Consider the following 15435-nt stretch of genomic DNA (forward strand, 5'->3'; position numbering starts at 1 on the left):
GACGACTCGACTTTTTCTTGGGTGAATTTGGTTTCCTGGGGAGTAGCGATGTTGGGAATACAGTAATCGGACATTTCCCAGTGATTCAGACACGTGTTAAGCACTCGCATTTCCTGCAAATATTGAAATGGTTAAGGTTTCGCTTAGAAATCCAATCGACCTTTGCGAAGACAATATTTACATCGCAAAAGAAACCCGTCCCTGGGTGGACTCGAACCACCAACCTTTCAGTTAACAACCAAACGAGCCACACAGACGGAATGGTGGGTCCCTGTCTCACCTCACAACTTTCCGGTTAAAAAAATATATTTTTTTGCCAGCTGGCAATATTTCTTCTGCACTGATAATCAAGAATTGAATTTCATTTCTCGCAAGCTGTGTGAATTTCTTGAAATACAAGTTTTCCAGAAAGGAAATTAATACATGCATTTAACGAAATCAAGCCCTTTGTGATAGTCCGAAATGGTACGTTATGTACCACAAGATAGGAAAAAAAACATGACTGGGATTTTAAGCTACGTGACCTATGGTACCAGACCGGGGAAAAGTTAGCTTGAAGTTCGAAAACGATTTTGGCACGCCTGTAGCGTTTACACGAAACCTCTTAGAATCGCGAGAATACTTGCTTTGTGTATAAAATACATTGTGAATGCTTTCTCAGCCTGTACTTTTTCGTTTATATGACATTTGTTTGACCAAGCACGAATATTCTTTTGTCCATATCATCGCAACGGAAGCACAGAACGCCTTCAAACCAAATGCATTTAAAAGACCACGACATGTGGATATTTCCACAGCCTCTACATCAAAGTATCAGTGAGCTAATTATCTTTTTTTAAACCTCCGGTTTTTCATCGATGCGTAATTACGCACTAACTGGAACCCGGGGGACCGCTGTGTGCACAAGTTCTCAACGCGAGAAATACTGTTCAATATGGCTTCATGCGAAAAACCCGTATATGACCATAGGCAACAGAATAGCGCAGTCTCCAATTACTCAGACTGTAAGCACGGGAATAAAGCTTTGTCTGAATTCTGAAACCCTTCCTTTACGTTCTGTTTTCATTCGGGTAAGAGTCAACTATATTCACAATACTACTGACAGCAGGAAGATTAAAATATTCTTTACTCAGCAGCTTATTAAAAACAGCTCCCATGATGTTCAAACCGATTTTTTACACAGAACACTGACACAGCTTTGCGTTCTGAATCTCTTTTTCTCGTGTGTTTATTTAATGTGGCACAATGTACTTGGATAGGGGTATTCTGTTCACAAACCAATAGCATTTAAACCACAGCACCCACAATGCTGCAAGTAAGTGTTTTACACACTAAGCAGAGAGCGATGTCTTCCTCGTTAGTATAGTGGCAAATATCCCCACCTGTCACGCGGGAGACCAGGGTACATCAGGACATGCATTGAAGTGAAAGCAGGATGCGCTGCGACATCCACTGTGCAGATCCTGCCACACTAAGAGGTGAGTGGGTCTGTTCGATCACAGCGCTAGGCGAATCCCCAAACAGTGTGCGTGGCAACAAACGAAACGGGCCTGTTTCCGCCCAGTTTCGATCAGGGGAAATCGGGCCCAGTAGTGGCGGGATCTGTACAGTGCATGTCGCAGCGCTTCAATGTGCTTCCTGATGTCCTACCCCGAGAACAGAAAGGACAGCGTACACAGCAACAACAGATCAGGTCTCTGCACTGGATCTAAGCTGCCCCCATCTCCTCTGCTCTGCGGGTCCTGCGGAGTGGAGTCCTGCCTGGAGCCGTGTTTGCAGGCGGCGGCTCCCCGCGCTCTGTCTGTGCGTCGTGTCCAAGAGCTCCTGGGAGGAAGAGAGAGCCCTCCCACTCGGGGGCTTTTCCACGGTCTGTGTGAGGAGGGGCGGGTGTGTCCAGTAGCTTATCGAGCGGAAGCCTGGGGCGGCGGAGAGCTGTGATCGTGCAGACCTTGAGGTGTCACCTCTTTGTCTGCTTTCCCGCCCCCCCTCTGCCCAAGCTCTGCTCCAAAGTAGCCCGGCAACCCCTCACACCTGCATTTGTCACAACCTAAGCTGTGGTCATGAGACACCCATGGGGTGTTGTTCTGTTCTTGTTAATTGTTTCCTGCCCGTCGCAGGCAGGAGTCCATGCGAGGAAGATGCACTGGACAGAGCTCAGAGGGCGCAGCTGGGTGGCTTTCCTTCTGAGTGACGTTCCTGCAACACTCTCCCGCTCCTCTTGGTGCGCTCATGCCGCAACACAGGAAGGCCGGAGCAGGTGGCCGTGGGCTCTGCGCACCGCCGAAATAGCTCATTTGGGAGAGCGTTAGACTGAAGATCTAAAGGTCCCTGGTTTGATCCCGGGTTTCGGCATTTTGTTTCATCGCACCCTTTGTTCCTCTCTCCAGCTCCCCCTACTTAAAGTGACGCGTCACTTTCTCAGCCCGAAACGCAAGTGAGACACCAGCAGCATTTCCCGGTTCGAGACCGGGCGGAAACAGCCTCGTTTTGCACGCTCCTGTACTTCACAGAGGTCTTGAGCGACAGGTCATTTGTTCCCAATGTATTTCCGGTGCCTTCGTGCACTCTTGTACCAAACGCACGTTCCTTCTGTACGTGGAGCCGATCATTTGCATTTTGGCTGTGCCGACAGACCAGGACGAGCTCTGTCGGCTTAAAAGCAGCGCAGGACCTGCAAGAACAACAGAAAGATTAGCATCCAGCGGGGGCCTCTTAGTGAGCCCAAGATCTCATCAAGAATCGGCTCCAGCAACAGGGCTGGGCGCATTGTTCCATTCTCCGACCACTCTCGGTGTAAACAAGTCCCTCCTGGTCTCTGCTTGAAATGCACTTCCCTGCGTTTGCTTTGGTGTAACTGGCTTCCCCTGCATGGGCGAATGTGAAGAAGATCCTTAGTAAGTCATTGAAGAAAACCGAGAAGAGGTCGGAGTGGCCTCTGTCGTTCATCAACGATCCAGTCAGGCAGTACTCCTCTGCAAAGCGCCGTTCGTTCACATCGATTGGCTTTTTTTGCCTTCATTCGTGCAAGTAGTAAATTATCTTTGTGTGACATAATTCGGAAAAGTCCTGACGTTGCATTTCAACTGAGCCCCAGTATACATCGACCCTTCGACACTCTGAGTGACAACTCTCTTGCGTGTTTTCTCATATTTATGTAGTTTGCTTGCATGATGCCGAGAACAACGTGGTTGTTCGCTGCCATATGGTGTAGGGGTTAGGATTCCTGGTTTTCACCCAGGCGACACGGGTTCGACTCCCGGTATGAGAACGTGTCGGTTTTGCCTCCTGCTTTCCAAAAGATCAGCACCGTGTACGAAGGAGCTGCATTAAAACCACTCGAACGTGCAAAACGTGCGAGAAGAGGGGGCGCTTGTTTCCAACCGAAACTTCTCGCGTGTGAGACGAGCTGATCATCACTGTGGGAGGGCTACTCTGGTAGACAGGGCTGACCTTCGGCAATAGGATTTATACTCTCCAAGATGATATTTGCACTTTCTGGAGAGGCGATTTTCTCCACTTCAGTAGCACGATTTCGTCGATTGCGTGGAGAGGGCTGTAAAATGTGGCGCCGCCTTTCCTGCTCCGTCCATGACAGGCGTGCTGGTCTCTGGAGAGAGAGCACGGTCCATCAGCGCACTCCAATAAAGGCACTGGAAGCAGCTGAATCGCATTGGCGAAGCTCAGCGCTGGGCCGCTTGGCACGTCTTACCACCGTTTCCGTAGTGTAGTGGTTATCACGTTCGCCTCACACGCAAAAGGTCCCGGGTGGAAACACACCCCTTTTGTCGCCACGCACAAAAGGGGATTGGGGATTCGCCTAGCGCTGTGATCGAACAGACCCACTCACCTCTTAGTGTGGCGGAATCTGCACAGTGCATGTCGCAGCGCATCCTGCTTTCACTTCAATGCGCGTCCTGATGTAGCCCGGTCTCCCGCGTGACAGGTGGGGACAGGTGACAGGTCCTATACTAACGAGGAAGACATCGCTCTCTCCGACCCCCGGCATCGTGTTCCGACCCACTGTGCTGGAAGCCGATGCGTGCTCTGATTCCTTTACGGAGCAGAAATGACAACCGAGGAGCCGAGAGATCATTTCAGCATTTCGCGTCTGAACGGAAAACACAGACGACCAACTCGGAATGACTTGCCTTTGACGCTTATCAAAGCGTTCTTTGTGCATCGAACAGACCCACTCACCTCTTAGTGTGGCGGGATCTGCACAGTGCATGTTGCAGCGCTTCCTGCTTTCACTTCAATGTGCTTCCTGAAGTCGAGTCGTGTGCCGTGCGGAGGCTCTGAAAGCGAGAGCAATGAAAAGGTGCACGACGCTGTGAAAGAAAACAGAGAAGTGAAAGGCAGTCCTTTGTCTAAGGAGGTGAAAGAAAAGCTACTCCCCGTCGGGGAATCGAACCCCGGTCTCCCGCGTGACAGGCGGGGATACTTGCCACTATACTAACGAGGAAGACATCGCATGCTCCGACCCCCGGCATCGTGTCCCGACCCAGCGTGCTGGAAGGCGACGAGTGCTGTGATTCCTTTACGGAGCAGAAATGACAACCGAGGAGCCGAGAGATCATTTCAGCATTTCGCGTCTGAACGGAAAACACAAACGACCAACTCGGAATGACTTGCCTTTGACGCTTTTCAAAGCCTTCTTTGTGGACGACGACTGTGCCGCCTAGCAGATACAAATGGGTTGTACAACTTTGAACTACCAAATGGAAGAGGGCTAAGCCCCCTCTCTTTTAGCCCAGGTTCGATCTGTCTCCCAGAATCACCAGGGCGCACGCACACACACACCCGTGCCGTTGAAGTGCTCTGCTTCATTTCTAAGGGCAACTCAACATTCACTCCTACCCCGAGTGCAGAAAAGACAGCGTCCGCAGCAACAACAGCTCAGGTCTCTGCACAGGAGCTAAGCTGCCCCCATCTCCTCTGCTCTGCGGCTCCTGCGGAGTGGAGTCCTGCCTGGAGCCGTGTTTGCAGGCGGCGGCTCCCCGCGCCCTGTCTGTGCGTTGTGTCCAAGAGCTCCTGGGAGGAAGAGAGAGCCCTCCCTTTTGGGGGGCTTTTCCACGGTCTGTGTGAGGAGGGGCGGGTGTGTCCAGTAGCTTATCGAGCGGAAGCCTGGGGCGGAGGAGAGCTGTGATCGTGCAGACCTTGAGGTGTCACCTCTTTGTCTGCTTTCCCGCCCCCCCTCTGCCCAAGCTCTGCTCCAAAGTAGCCCGGCAACCCCTCACACCTGCACGTGTCACAACCTAAGGTGTGGTCATGAGACACCCATGGGGTGTCGTTCTGTTCTTGCTAATTGTTTCCTGCCCGTCGCAGGCAGGAGTCCATGCGAGGAAGATGCGCTGGACAGAGCTCAGAGGGCGCACCTGGGTGGCTTTCCTTTTGAGTGACGTTCCTGCAACACTCTCCCGCTACTCTTGGTGCGCTCATGCCGCAACACAGGAAGGCTGGAGCAGGTGGCTGTGGGCTCTGCGCACCGCCGAAATAGTTCAGTTGGGAGAGCGTTAGACTGAAGATCTAAAGGTCCCTGGTTTGATCCCAGGTTTCGGCATTTTGTTTCATCGCGCCCTTTGTTCTTCTCTCCAGCGCCCCCTGCCTAAAGTGACGCGTCCCTTTCTCAGCCCGAAACGCAAGCGAGACACCAGCAACGGTCCCTGCAGGTTTCCGTAGTGTAGCGGCTATCACGTTCGCCTAACACGCGAAAGGTTCTCGGTTCGAGACCGGGTGGAAACAGCATCGTTTTGCACGCTCCTGTACTTCACAGAGGTCTTGAGCGACCGGTCGTTTGTTCCCAATGTATTTCCGGTGCCTTCGTGCACTCTTGTACCAAACGCACGTTCCTTCTGTACGTGGAGCCGATCATTTGCAATTGGGCTGTGCCGACAGACCAGGACGAGCTCTGTCGGCTCAAAAGCAGCGCAGGACCTGCAAGAACAACAGAAAGATTAGCATCCAGCGGGGGCCTCTTAGTGAGCCCAAGATCTCATCAAGAATCGGCTCCAGCAACAGGGCTGGGCGCATTGTTCCATTCTCCGACCACTCTCGGTGTAAACAAGTCCCTCCTGGTCTCTGCTTGAAATGCACTTTCCTGCGTTTGCTTTGGTGTAACTGGCTTCCCCTGCATGGGCGAATGTGAAGAAGATGCTTAGTAAGTCATTGAAGAAAACCGAGAAGAGGTCGGAGTGGCCTCTGTCGTTCATCAACGATCCAGTCAGGCAGTACTCCTCTGTAAAGCGCCGTTCGTTCACGTCGATTGGCTTTTTCTTGCCTTCATTCGTGCAAGTAGTAAAGCAGATGCCCCTTTAGGGAGCCTGTCAGCACCCGGAGTTTTCCCCTTCTGTAAGCTCTCCATAGCCTCTCAGCTCTTCTACTGTCAAATCCTCCTCAAATACTTCCCCATCTTCTTCACTCAAAACGTTTTCTAGCTTTGAGGTAAAAAAATGAATTTCTTCATCCTTTACCTCTGTAGAACTGTACAGTCTTGTGTAGAAGTGTCACGCCCTCTGCAGCCAGAGGGCGGTCCTTCTCTGTCCTGTCCCTAGTTTCTGGTCTGCTGTCCTTCCTGTCCCTCTCTTTCCCTTGGGCTAAATATTTCCGGGTCTTGCACTCTGTCCTCGCTCAGCACTGACGTTTGGATGTCCTGAGACCCGCCTAGCACCAGGGCGCCCCACGTCCGCTCCCTGAGGGCACAGGTTTCTATACGGCATTCCTGAACTCTTTGCACTAGTGAGCCCGGGCCTTTTTCCCGTCTCGCCGCTACGCATATGGGTCTTTTTCCGCTCTCCTGCTACCCACGGTTAGGCCCCTTGGACGTCCGTGACAAGAAGGCCTCAATGCAGGAGAGGATAGCACTCAGCTCTGTACTCTCTCTTCCCTCCTCATCAACTACACTTTCCATGACAGACTTGGAACCTACCACTTTCCTGAAAAAGAAGTGAGTACACTTCTCATTTTCTTCCAAGAACTGCACTCAGCTTCTTAACAGCACTCCTCGACTACTTTCTTCCGCTATGCTCCGGATGTCCTTTTTTAAAAGGGTGATATCCTCAAGCACATCGAAGCCACTGTGCAGCATCGTGTAGAGACGCTGCAGCTGCCTCTGTTTCCTGGCTAACACTCCTCTCCGTCTGGCAGCCTTCCTTCCATCAGCCATGAAAAAGGCCCTTGTCCTCACCTTCACCTCCTCCCACCACTCTCCTACTGACCCATACAGACACTGCAAGGACAGCCACTGTGATAGTTTCTCCTTGTAGCGGGATACTACCCCCTCGTTCTCTAGCAGCTTTGTGTTGAGTTTCCAGAGGCCTGGGCCAAAGACAGTCCCGCCCTGGAGTTCCACTCTACACCCTAAAGCTTGGTGATCTGAGAAGAAGTCAGGCTGAAGAGTGACCCCAACAACTTTCACTCTCTCTGAGACAAAGCAATAGTCAATTCTGGAGCTGCTATTCCTCCCTGACCATGTATATCCTGCTGTTGTGGGATATATACATCTAAATGTGTCTGAGAGTTTAAAGTCTTGAACTAAGTTTTGCAGGGCCAGTGAGCTGGAATCCAATTTTATCTGCCTTTTGGCTAAGATCAAGTTCAAGTGGCATGCCCGCAGTTCCTGTCTTTCCAAAGTTCTAGAAGGCGATCGAAGATCCTGAAGAGTGCTTGAGCTGGTATCGCCCTAGGTTGAGCCTAGGGGGTTAAGGCCAAGCAGCAGCTGAGCTGGGTGGGATCCGGCAGTAACGTTCTCTCTCTCTGCTCTCTCCTCTCCCCTCCCCCTTTCTCTTGCTCCGCCTCCTTGGCCTCTTGGCTGGGAGTAGGTACTCGTGGCCTGCCCGCAGTGCTTGCTTTCTTCCTCGAGACTCGGAAGCATTATCCGCTCCCTCTCTCTCTCCTCCTGCGCCTGCACCTAGCTGGGCTTTGCCCACAAGGACAAAGGCCAGGGCTCCCTCCCCGCTCCTTTAGCAGCTAAACCCCCCTCTCCACAGGACCTTGCTCTCTCTCTTTCTCTCCTTTTTTCTTTTTTCTCCTTTCCAGATGGCAGACAAGAAGACACTGATCCGGTTCCACTGGACCAAGAAAACAGAGACGATGCCAACTGTGAAATCCTTTTTCATTACCTTCCTGAGAGGGATCCTGCAGTTGGTGGCCGGAGATCTCTACTGCCTGCAAGACAACAAGGCAGAGAGATACATGGAGGCCTACATGGCCACGGACGCCTCATATGAAAAGGCAACGAAAATGATCAGAGAAAAAGGTAAGCACCCCGGTTTCTCTGATTTCAGGCCGGAGCCTATGAGGAAGACAAACCAGAGGACCATCACAGTCCTCACATACAACCCCTACAAACCAATGGAACTGGTAACAGCGTACCTAGGGAGGTATGTAACTGTGGTGGGCAAACCGACGGAGATCAGGGACAGTTGCGGTGTCTGGTATGGCAAACGCCAGTACCGAGTCCTCCTGAAAGAGGACCCAGAGGGCATCGACGGTTTCCAGCACCCCCCGGCCTGCTTCAACTTCGGATCCGACAGGGGGTACCTTTACTACCCCAGGATGCCACAAGGAGAACACGTGTGACATCGTCAGATGTCACAACTGTAACAAAGAGGGGCACCTGGCAAAAACCTGCCGGACAGCCAAAAAGTGCAATGGATGAGGCGCCGAGGGACACCTCCTTCACCAATGCAAGGTAAACAAACCTTCGTTTGTGCAGGTGGTGGAAGCCGGCCGGCAGAAACCGGTCTCAAGACAAAGGGAGAGAGGTGAGAACAAAGAACCCGCACCTCCCCTGCAGAGAACCGAAACTTCCGAGGCCACACCCCCAGCTGCACCAGTGCCACAAGATGGCTGCCAGGACGACGGACAAAATGGCTGACCGGAGAAAGGGCCCTAATAACTCCCAGCAAGAAGGGAAAGAGAAAGCGGGAGAAGAGATGCAGGGCGGATCCACCTTCGGAAGGACAAAAGAAAAGAGTGGTAAGGGAGAACCGTTTCCTCGTCCTAGAGGAAACGGAACTTTCTTCCCCTGAGGCCCAGGAACAACCGGAGGAGGCAGCCCAGGAAATGGAAACCCTCCCCCCCGAGTCCAACGGACAACAGGAGGAGGCAGCCCATGAAGTCGGAACCCCCTCCCCCGAGGCCCATGAACAACATGAAGAGGCAGCGCAGGAAGTCGGAACCCCCTCCCCCAAGGCCCAGGAGCAACTGGAGGTCCCCGAAACTCCTAGAGAAAGGGAAGAAAAAAGCCTTCCCAAAGCGGTGGTGGAGAGTATCCTCAAGGAAGACGAGGATTACTTTGAAGCCGCCCTGGAGCCGGGACTGATGGTAGAGCTGGACCTGTCCAGCATGTTTACCTTTCAGTCCCCAGCGAGACCTGGAGGGAGCCCAGCATATTCCCCCCAGGACCCGAACGAGAGGAGTTACATCTAGGCTAAACAGTGCCCAGATGTAGACTCCCAAGTTTTCCACTGTAAGCACAAAGAGAGGAGGTTCAACTTTCACTTGTTTAATCATGATTGTGAAACTTACCTTTCTAACAACTAACGTGAGAGGGCTAATAGACCCGTTGAAAAGACGGGGAGTCTTTCATGATCTGGCCTCAAAGTCTTTCTCAGTTTGTTTCTTACAGGAGGTCCACCTGAAGGATGAAAGCGACAAGCTGACATTCACCAGGGAATGGACGAAGGGAGAATCATGCTGGAGCGTAGGAGGGGTCCACTCTTCTGGAGTGGGAATCCTCCTCGGAGACCCAGAGATGAATCTGGTTTCCTCCTTCCCGGTGGTGCAGGGCCGGATCCTGGTCGCAGACATCGACTGGAGGGGGCAGAAGTTGAGAGCAATTAACGTCTATGCTCTGACAGAACCCTCTATCCTGAAGGAAGTGTTTGCTGACCTGGCCAGCTGCTGCACCACCAACAGACAGGTGGTGCTTGGCGGGGACTTCAACGTCGACCGAGAGAAGGGGAGCGACGCTAGCTCGGCAGAGCTGGAATCGCTACTTAAGCAGTTCTCCCTGGTAGACGGTTTCAGATGGTGCCGCCCTAACGACGCCGGAACAACATGGAAAAACTCCCGGGGAGTGTGCAGCCGCCTGGACTACATCTTTCTGCACACGACCTGCTCCCTGGAGTCGGCGACGGTGTCCCCGGAGTGGTATTCCAGCCACGAGCGCTTGACAGTGGTGGCTAACACCAACCTGCCGGCATTCGGTCGTGGGTACTGGAAGCTGAACCGGGAGATACTGGAGGAAGACGACTTCAAGGCACTGTTCCGTAAAGACTACGCGAGCTGGGTCGATCTGAGAGACGGCTACAGCTCCCTGGTGGAATGGTGGGAGTCGGTGAAAGACAGGACCTGAACCCTGGCGCAGACGTACTGCAGACGGAAGGCGGCCAGGGAGAGGAAGGAAGCTGCACGACTCCAGAGACAACTAGAGGAGGAGTACAGCTCGGCTAACGGGGGAGGAGCCTTCAATTCAGCCCGGGCACGGGACCTGAAGGAGAGGCTCCGCAAACTCAATCAGGTCCGAGGAGCCCAAAAAAAGAGGGTGATCCACGGCCTGAGATGGGGAGATGGAGAGGAAGTGCTGGACGAGAGCGACAAGGTAGAAGCGGCCACTGCTTTCTACACGGAGCTCTTTTCAGAAAAGCAGATGGAGGTGGAGGCAGGCGATGCTCAGAATACTGGGGGTTTCCTTCCAGAGCCAGGACAATGAGACCAATAACTGGACCAAGAGGATCGCCAAGGTGAATGCGAAGCTGGGTCTGTGGAAAACGCGGTCGCTGTCCTACACAGGGAAAGTGATGGTGTTGAAAGCAGACATCCTGCCGGCTTTGGTTTACCTGGCGGTGGTGTACCCGCTGCCGGCCAGACTCAGACGAGCGCTGCAAGGGATGATCTTCTGCTTCGTCTGGGGCGGCAATTACGAGTACATCACGAGAAACCGGATGTGTCAGCCGGTCGAGGAAGGGGTTCGAGATGTCCCACATTTCCCCCTGAAACTCGACTGCATCTTCTACTGCAACCTCTGTCGGGCGCTGCAGGAGCCCATTGGCCACAAGTACCAGTACTTTGTCAGGCTGTGGCTCTCCGTCCCGATGAGGCACTTGGTCCAGTGGTCAAACACTGGGCCCAAGGCAGAGAGGCGACCGAAGTTCTACACCCACGCTGTCAAGTGGAGCAGGAGGTACAAGGCCACGAGACAGCCAGAGCTCTGCACCAACCACAGAGCCCTGTACAAAGAGGTGAGGGGGCATTTGGTCGCTGACGAAAGGCTGCAGGTTCCCAGACAAGTCTGGGAAAGGACACAGCCCAAAGAACTTGACAACCAACTGAAGGACCTCAACTGGATGGCTGTGCACAAGAGACTGGCTACCAGAGAGGTCCTCTACAGACACTCGCTAACCAGGAATCCGCATTGCCCCCGGGACACGTGTTTTGTCGAGGAGACTCAGGAGCACGTGTTCTGGAGCTGCCTCTTCGCCAAGGCGGTGTGGGGCAGAATGGACAACATTATGCAACTCCTGGGAAAGGATGCGGTGCTCAGTTACCAGTACATTCTGCTGGGTGCTGGCACCCACCGGACTGGACAAGGGGACACAGGACCTGTGGGGGCTGCTACTGTCCCTCTCAAAACAAGGACTGTGGAAGGCGAGGAACACTCTCATCCGGCACAACATAAAGTGGGGGGCGAGGGAGCTGGAGGAGAGGATCCTGGCGGACCTCAGGAGGAGGACGAAGCATCACGTCGCCAAATGGGGTTTCCCCACGGCGAGGGAGTGCTGGAATGGACTTTGGGCCCTATACAGGGATTAAAGGACAATAGCAAGTGGTAGGTTTGGAAGGACTCTCTTAATTGCGCAAATCCGCCCCCACTTGCAAAGATTGTTAACGGACAATCAATCTCCGTTCCGCCGTTGTTTTTTATTACATGGAGTGTTAATATGTGTGAGATGTTCCTTTTGAGATGTTTTTTTTGTGGAATAAAGTATATTTTGTAGAACAAAAAAAAATCTTATGACAAGGTTTACAAGTTATCTGTTGAACTACATTCTAATAGGTGTGGTCACATTCCAGGTCATTTGTTTACGTTTTTGTTTCTGCAGCAACTGTTAGATGAAATGTGCTAATATGTAACCTAACTCCAGTGTGAATAACTAGAAGAGGGGAGCAGCTCCATTCCAGACCAAGGGAGCTTTGAGATTGGCTGGGCCAGATCTCTCATTTGCATATCTGATTTGGAAATATAACACTACACCCCCTTCTTGCATGGATTTAACTTGCACCCAAGAGTCCCCTACTGTGTATTGCTACTTATTTTTTTATGATAAGTGGTGATTACCAGTTGACAGGTTTTATTTGTTAAATTATAAATGGTTTTGTATTATCATCCTGAATTACATGTACTCAAGGTTTGGTAGGGAATGTGTTTTCATTTCATTTACCAAATTGAATTTTTGCTCTTTTAGTATTTGTCTAGAAGGCTTTCTGAAGTCAGGAAGCCCATTTATTTGGTGAAAAAAGATTCTGTATTAATATTAATATTGCTCATACAACATAAATAGGGTCTTTTATGAATAAAAAGATCTTGCACTTGGAAATCTTGATAAAGCTGTGTGCTTCCATACACTCGAGCAGTTTTGATTCCTAATATTTGACCTTAGGTGTGGGAACGGGTCTTTTTTGCAATTTGATTTCCAATTGATCAGCACAGTATAGAAAATAGACCCATAAAGCAACCTCAGCAGTGACAAATGTCACTGGGTCACTTGGGTTTATACGTCGGGGTCCGGTAGTGAAGCTCCGCTCCTGTTTAGCCTCCGAAGCCGTACAGGGTGCGGCCCTGGCGCTTCAGCGCGTACACCACGTCCATGGCGGTGACGGTCTTCCTCTTGGCATGCTCGGTGTAGGTGACGGCGTCGCGGATGACGTTCTCCAGGAACACCTTCAGCACCCCGCGGGTCTCCTCGTAGATCAGCCCAGAGATACGCTTCACTCCCCCACGGCGAGCCAGGTGGCGGATGGCGGGCTTGGTGATTCCCTGGATGTTGTCACGGAGAACCTTATGGTGACGCTTAGCGCCTCCTTTCCCGAGTCCCTTTCTGCCTTTGCCTCTTCCAGACATCTTCTAGTTATCAGCTGTGAACACGACACACACTGCTCATCTTTGATGTATAATAGACATCTTTCTTTGATGTCTATTATACATCAAAGAAAGATTTTTATAGGTGTAGAAACTAGTAAATAAAGCCAATGATTTGTTTTAGAAATGTATTCTTAAAATATACAATTATTCACACCTGAACAATATGTAGTTCAAATTATACATTATATACAATATAATTGTACATAATACAATATACATTATATACAATATTGTATTGAAATATCTAATCATCATAAAAAACACAACTAGTAAACTTCAGTTACAAATTCTAGTAACATGGCAATATATATAGTAATGACAAACACAAACTAATTAATTACTAACTAATTACATGAACACACTAATATTTAACTCAAAACCACATTTCGATTCAAATATAAATTTTTAAAATTTACAACTTCTTTATTTCCACGAAAATATTATTAATGTAGCACAAACGCTACTTTCTAATAAAGACCGAAAGAAACTGTTTGTTTTGTGTCTCATGGTGATCCTCCTCTCGATACTAATGAAATGTTTATGATCCCTCGAGAAATAAAAGGAGTTTAAAATCCTCATGCTCACCTATTGTATAAGGCTCTGCATGGCTTGGCACCTCAGTACCTGTCTGAACTATTATCGCCCTACTCCCCACCTCGCAACCTTCACTCTTCTAATTCTGGTCTCCTAACTGTCCTCCAAGCCCATCTTCACTTTATGGGTGACAGGGCCTTCTCCTGTTATGCCCCCAAGCTCTGGAACTCTCTCCCCAAGGATATCAGAGAGTCACCTTCTCTAAACTCCTTCGAATCCAGACTCAAAACCCTCTTCTTTAGAAAAGCTTTTACTTAACTGGTTCCATTCTTCACCACTCTGCTTTTCTTAGTACCACCATCAATGGTCTCCTCTATATATTGTAATTGTGTTTTATCTTGTGTATTCTTCTTATTTATTGTTGTTGTCATTCTGTAAAGAGCTTTGAGAAGCCACCTTAAAAAGCGCTATATAAAATAACGTTTATTATTATTATTACCTGTGATTTTGTGTGTTTGACTGATGGGCAAAGATCCCAGACAGTGACTGGATCCCTGGATCTCTTGAGTTCCACCAGCAGGATCAGGGAAAGGAATCCACATTGGTCCTGGTGGAGGGGAGACCCCATTACCTGTAAAGCGCTTTGAGTGGAATGTCCAGAAAAGCGCTATATAAGTGTAAGCAATTATTATTATTATTATTATTATTATTATTATTATTATTATTATTATTATTATTATTATTATTATTATTGTGTCTGAACATCTTTTCGAGGCTAAAAAATTAACTGGGATACTGTTGATATAAAAAAGTGAAATATACATAATAATAATAATATAATAATAAACTTTATTTTATATAGCGAATTTAAAAGTGGCTTCGCAAAGCGCATTACAGGATGACAATAACAATAAATAAGAAAACAACAATAAATAAGAAGAATACACAAGATAAGACACAATTACAATTACAACAATAACAATAGAGGAGACTGTGGAAGGTGGTACTAAGTAGAGCAGAGGGGTGGAGAATGGAACCAGTTAAGTAAAGGCTTTTCTGAAGAATAAGGTTTTGAGTCTGGATTTGAAGGAGTTTAGAGAAGGTGACTCTCTAATATCCTTGGGCAAAGAGTTCCAGAGCTTGGGGGCAAAACAGGAGAAGGCCCTGTCACCTATACAACGTAGACGGGCTTGTGGGACAGTAAGGAGGGCAGAATTTGAAGAGCGGAGGTTGCGAGGTGGTGAGTAGGGCGAGTAGAGCCTTATAGGTGAGCATGAGGATTTTAAAATCTACGCGGAATTTGACCGGAAGCCAGTCCAAGGACTCCAGGATAGGAGTAATGTGAACACATGCACTAGACCTGGTCAGGATTCTGGCTGCTGAATTTTGGACATACTGCAGTTTGTTCAGAGTAGATTTAGATACCCCAGCGAGTAGAGCATTGCAGTAGTCAATTCGAGAGAATACAAATATGTTGATCAGCTTTTCAGCCACAGTTAATGATAGCATAGGGCGTAGTCTTGCGATATTTCTAAGGTGAAAAAAATATGTTTTTGACAGTATGCTGAATATGTGGGTCAAATGTTAAGCCAGAATCGGATATAACCCCAAGGTTTTTCAATTTTGATTGAAGCTCAAGTAGAGAGCCATAGGGTTACAGTACTGGCTTTACAAAGTTGATGGGGGGTACCAATAAGCATGACTTCAGTTTTGTCGCAATCACATAGCAGAAGATGGCTTCAAACTATCAACCTCTG

The 15435-nt window shown here is 49.7% G+C and overlaps 1 protein-coding gene, 5 non-coding genes and 1 pseudogene across 6 annotated transcripts; 4 read left to right on the forward strand and 3 right to left on the reverse strand.

Moving 5' to 3' along the window:
* LOC138242774 (zinc finger and SCAN domain-containing protein 2-like) overlaps window positions 1-15435 on the reverse strand; it is a 587776-nt pseudogene that overhangs the window by 483680 nt on the left and 88661 nt on the right.
* On the forward strand, window positions 2280-2352 carry trnaf-gaa (transfer RNA phenylalanine (anticodon GAA)). The gene has a single exon. It is a non-coding gene; the product is annotated as a tRNA-Phe (tRNA).
* trnad-guc (transfer RNA aspartic acid (anticodon GUC)) lies at window positions 4391-4462 on the reverse strand. The gene has a single exon. It is a non-coding gene; the product is annotated as a tRNA-Asp (tRNA).
* On the forward strand, window positions 5488-5560 carry trnaf-gaa (transfer RNA phenylalanine (anticodon GAA)). Its single transcript has one exon. It is a non-coding gene; the product is annotated as a tRNA-Phe (tRNA).
* trnav-aac (transfer RNA valine (anticodon AAC)) lies at window positions 5670-5742 on the forward strand. Its single transcript has one exon. It is a non-coding gene; the product is annotated as a tRNA-Val (tRNA).
* On the forward strand, window positions 12450-12505 carry LOC138243775 (U7 small nuclear RNA). The gene has a single exon (XR_011192393.1). It is a non-coding gene; the product is annotated as a U7 small nuclear RNA (small nuclear RNA).
* LOC138242845 (histone H4-like) lies at window positions 12812-13123 on the reverse strand. The gene has a single exon (XM_069198424.1). It carries the CDS (start codon window positions 13121-13123, stop codon window positions 12812-12814), a length of 312 nt encoding a protein of 103 aa, XP_069054525.1.

This window comes from Lepisosteus oculatus, chromosome 14 (genome assembly GCF_040954835.1).
Source record: "Lepisosteus oculatus isolate fLepOcu1 chromosome 14, fLepOcu1.hap2, whole genome shotgun sequence".
Classification (NCBI taxonomy): domain Eukaryota; kingdom Metazoa; phylum Chordata; class Actinopteri; order Semionotiformes; family Lepisosteidae; genus Lepisosteus; species Lepisosteus oculatus.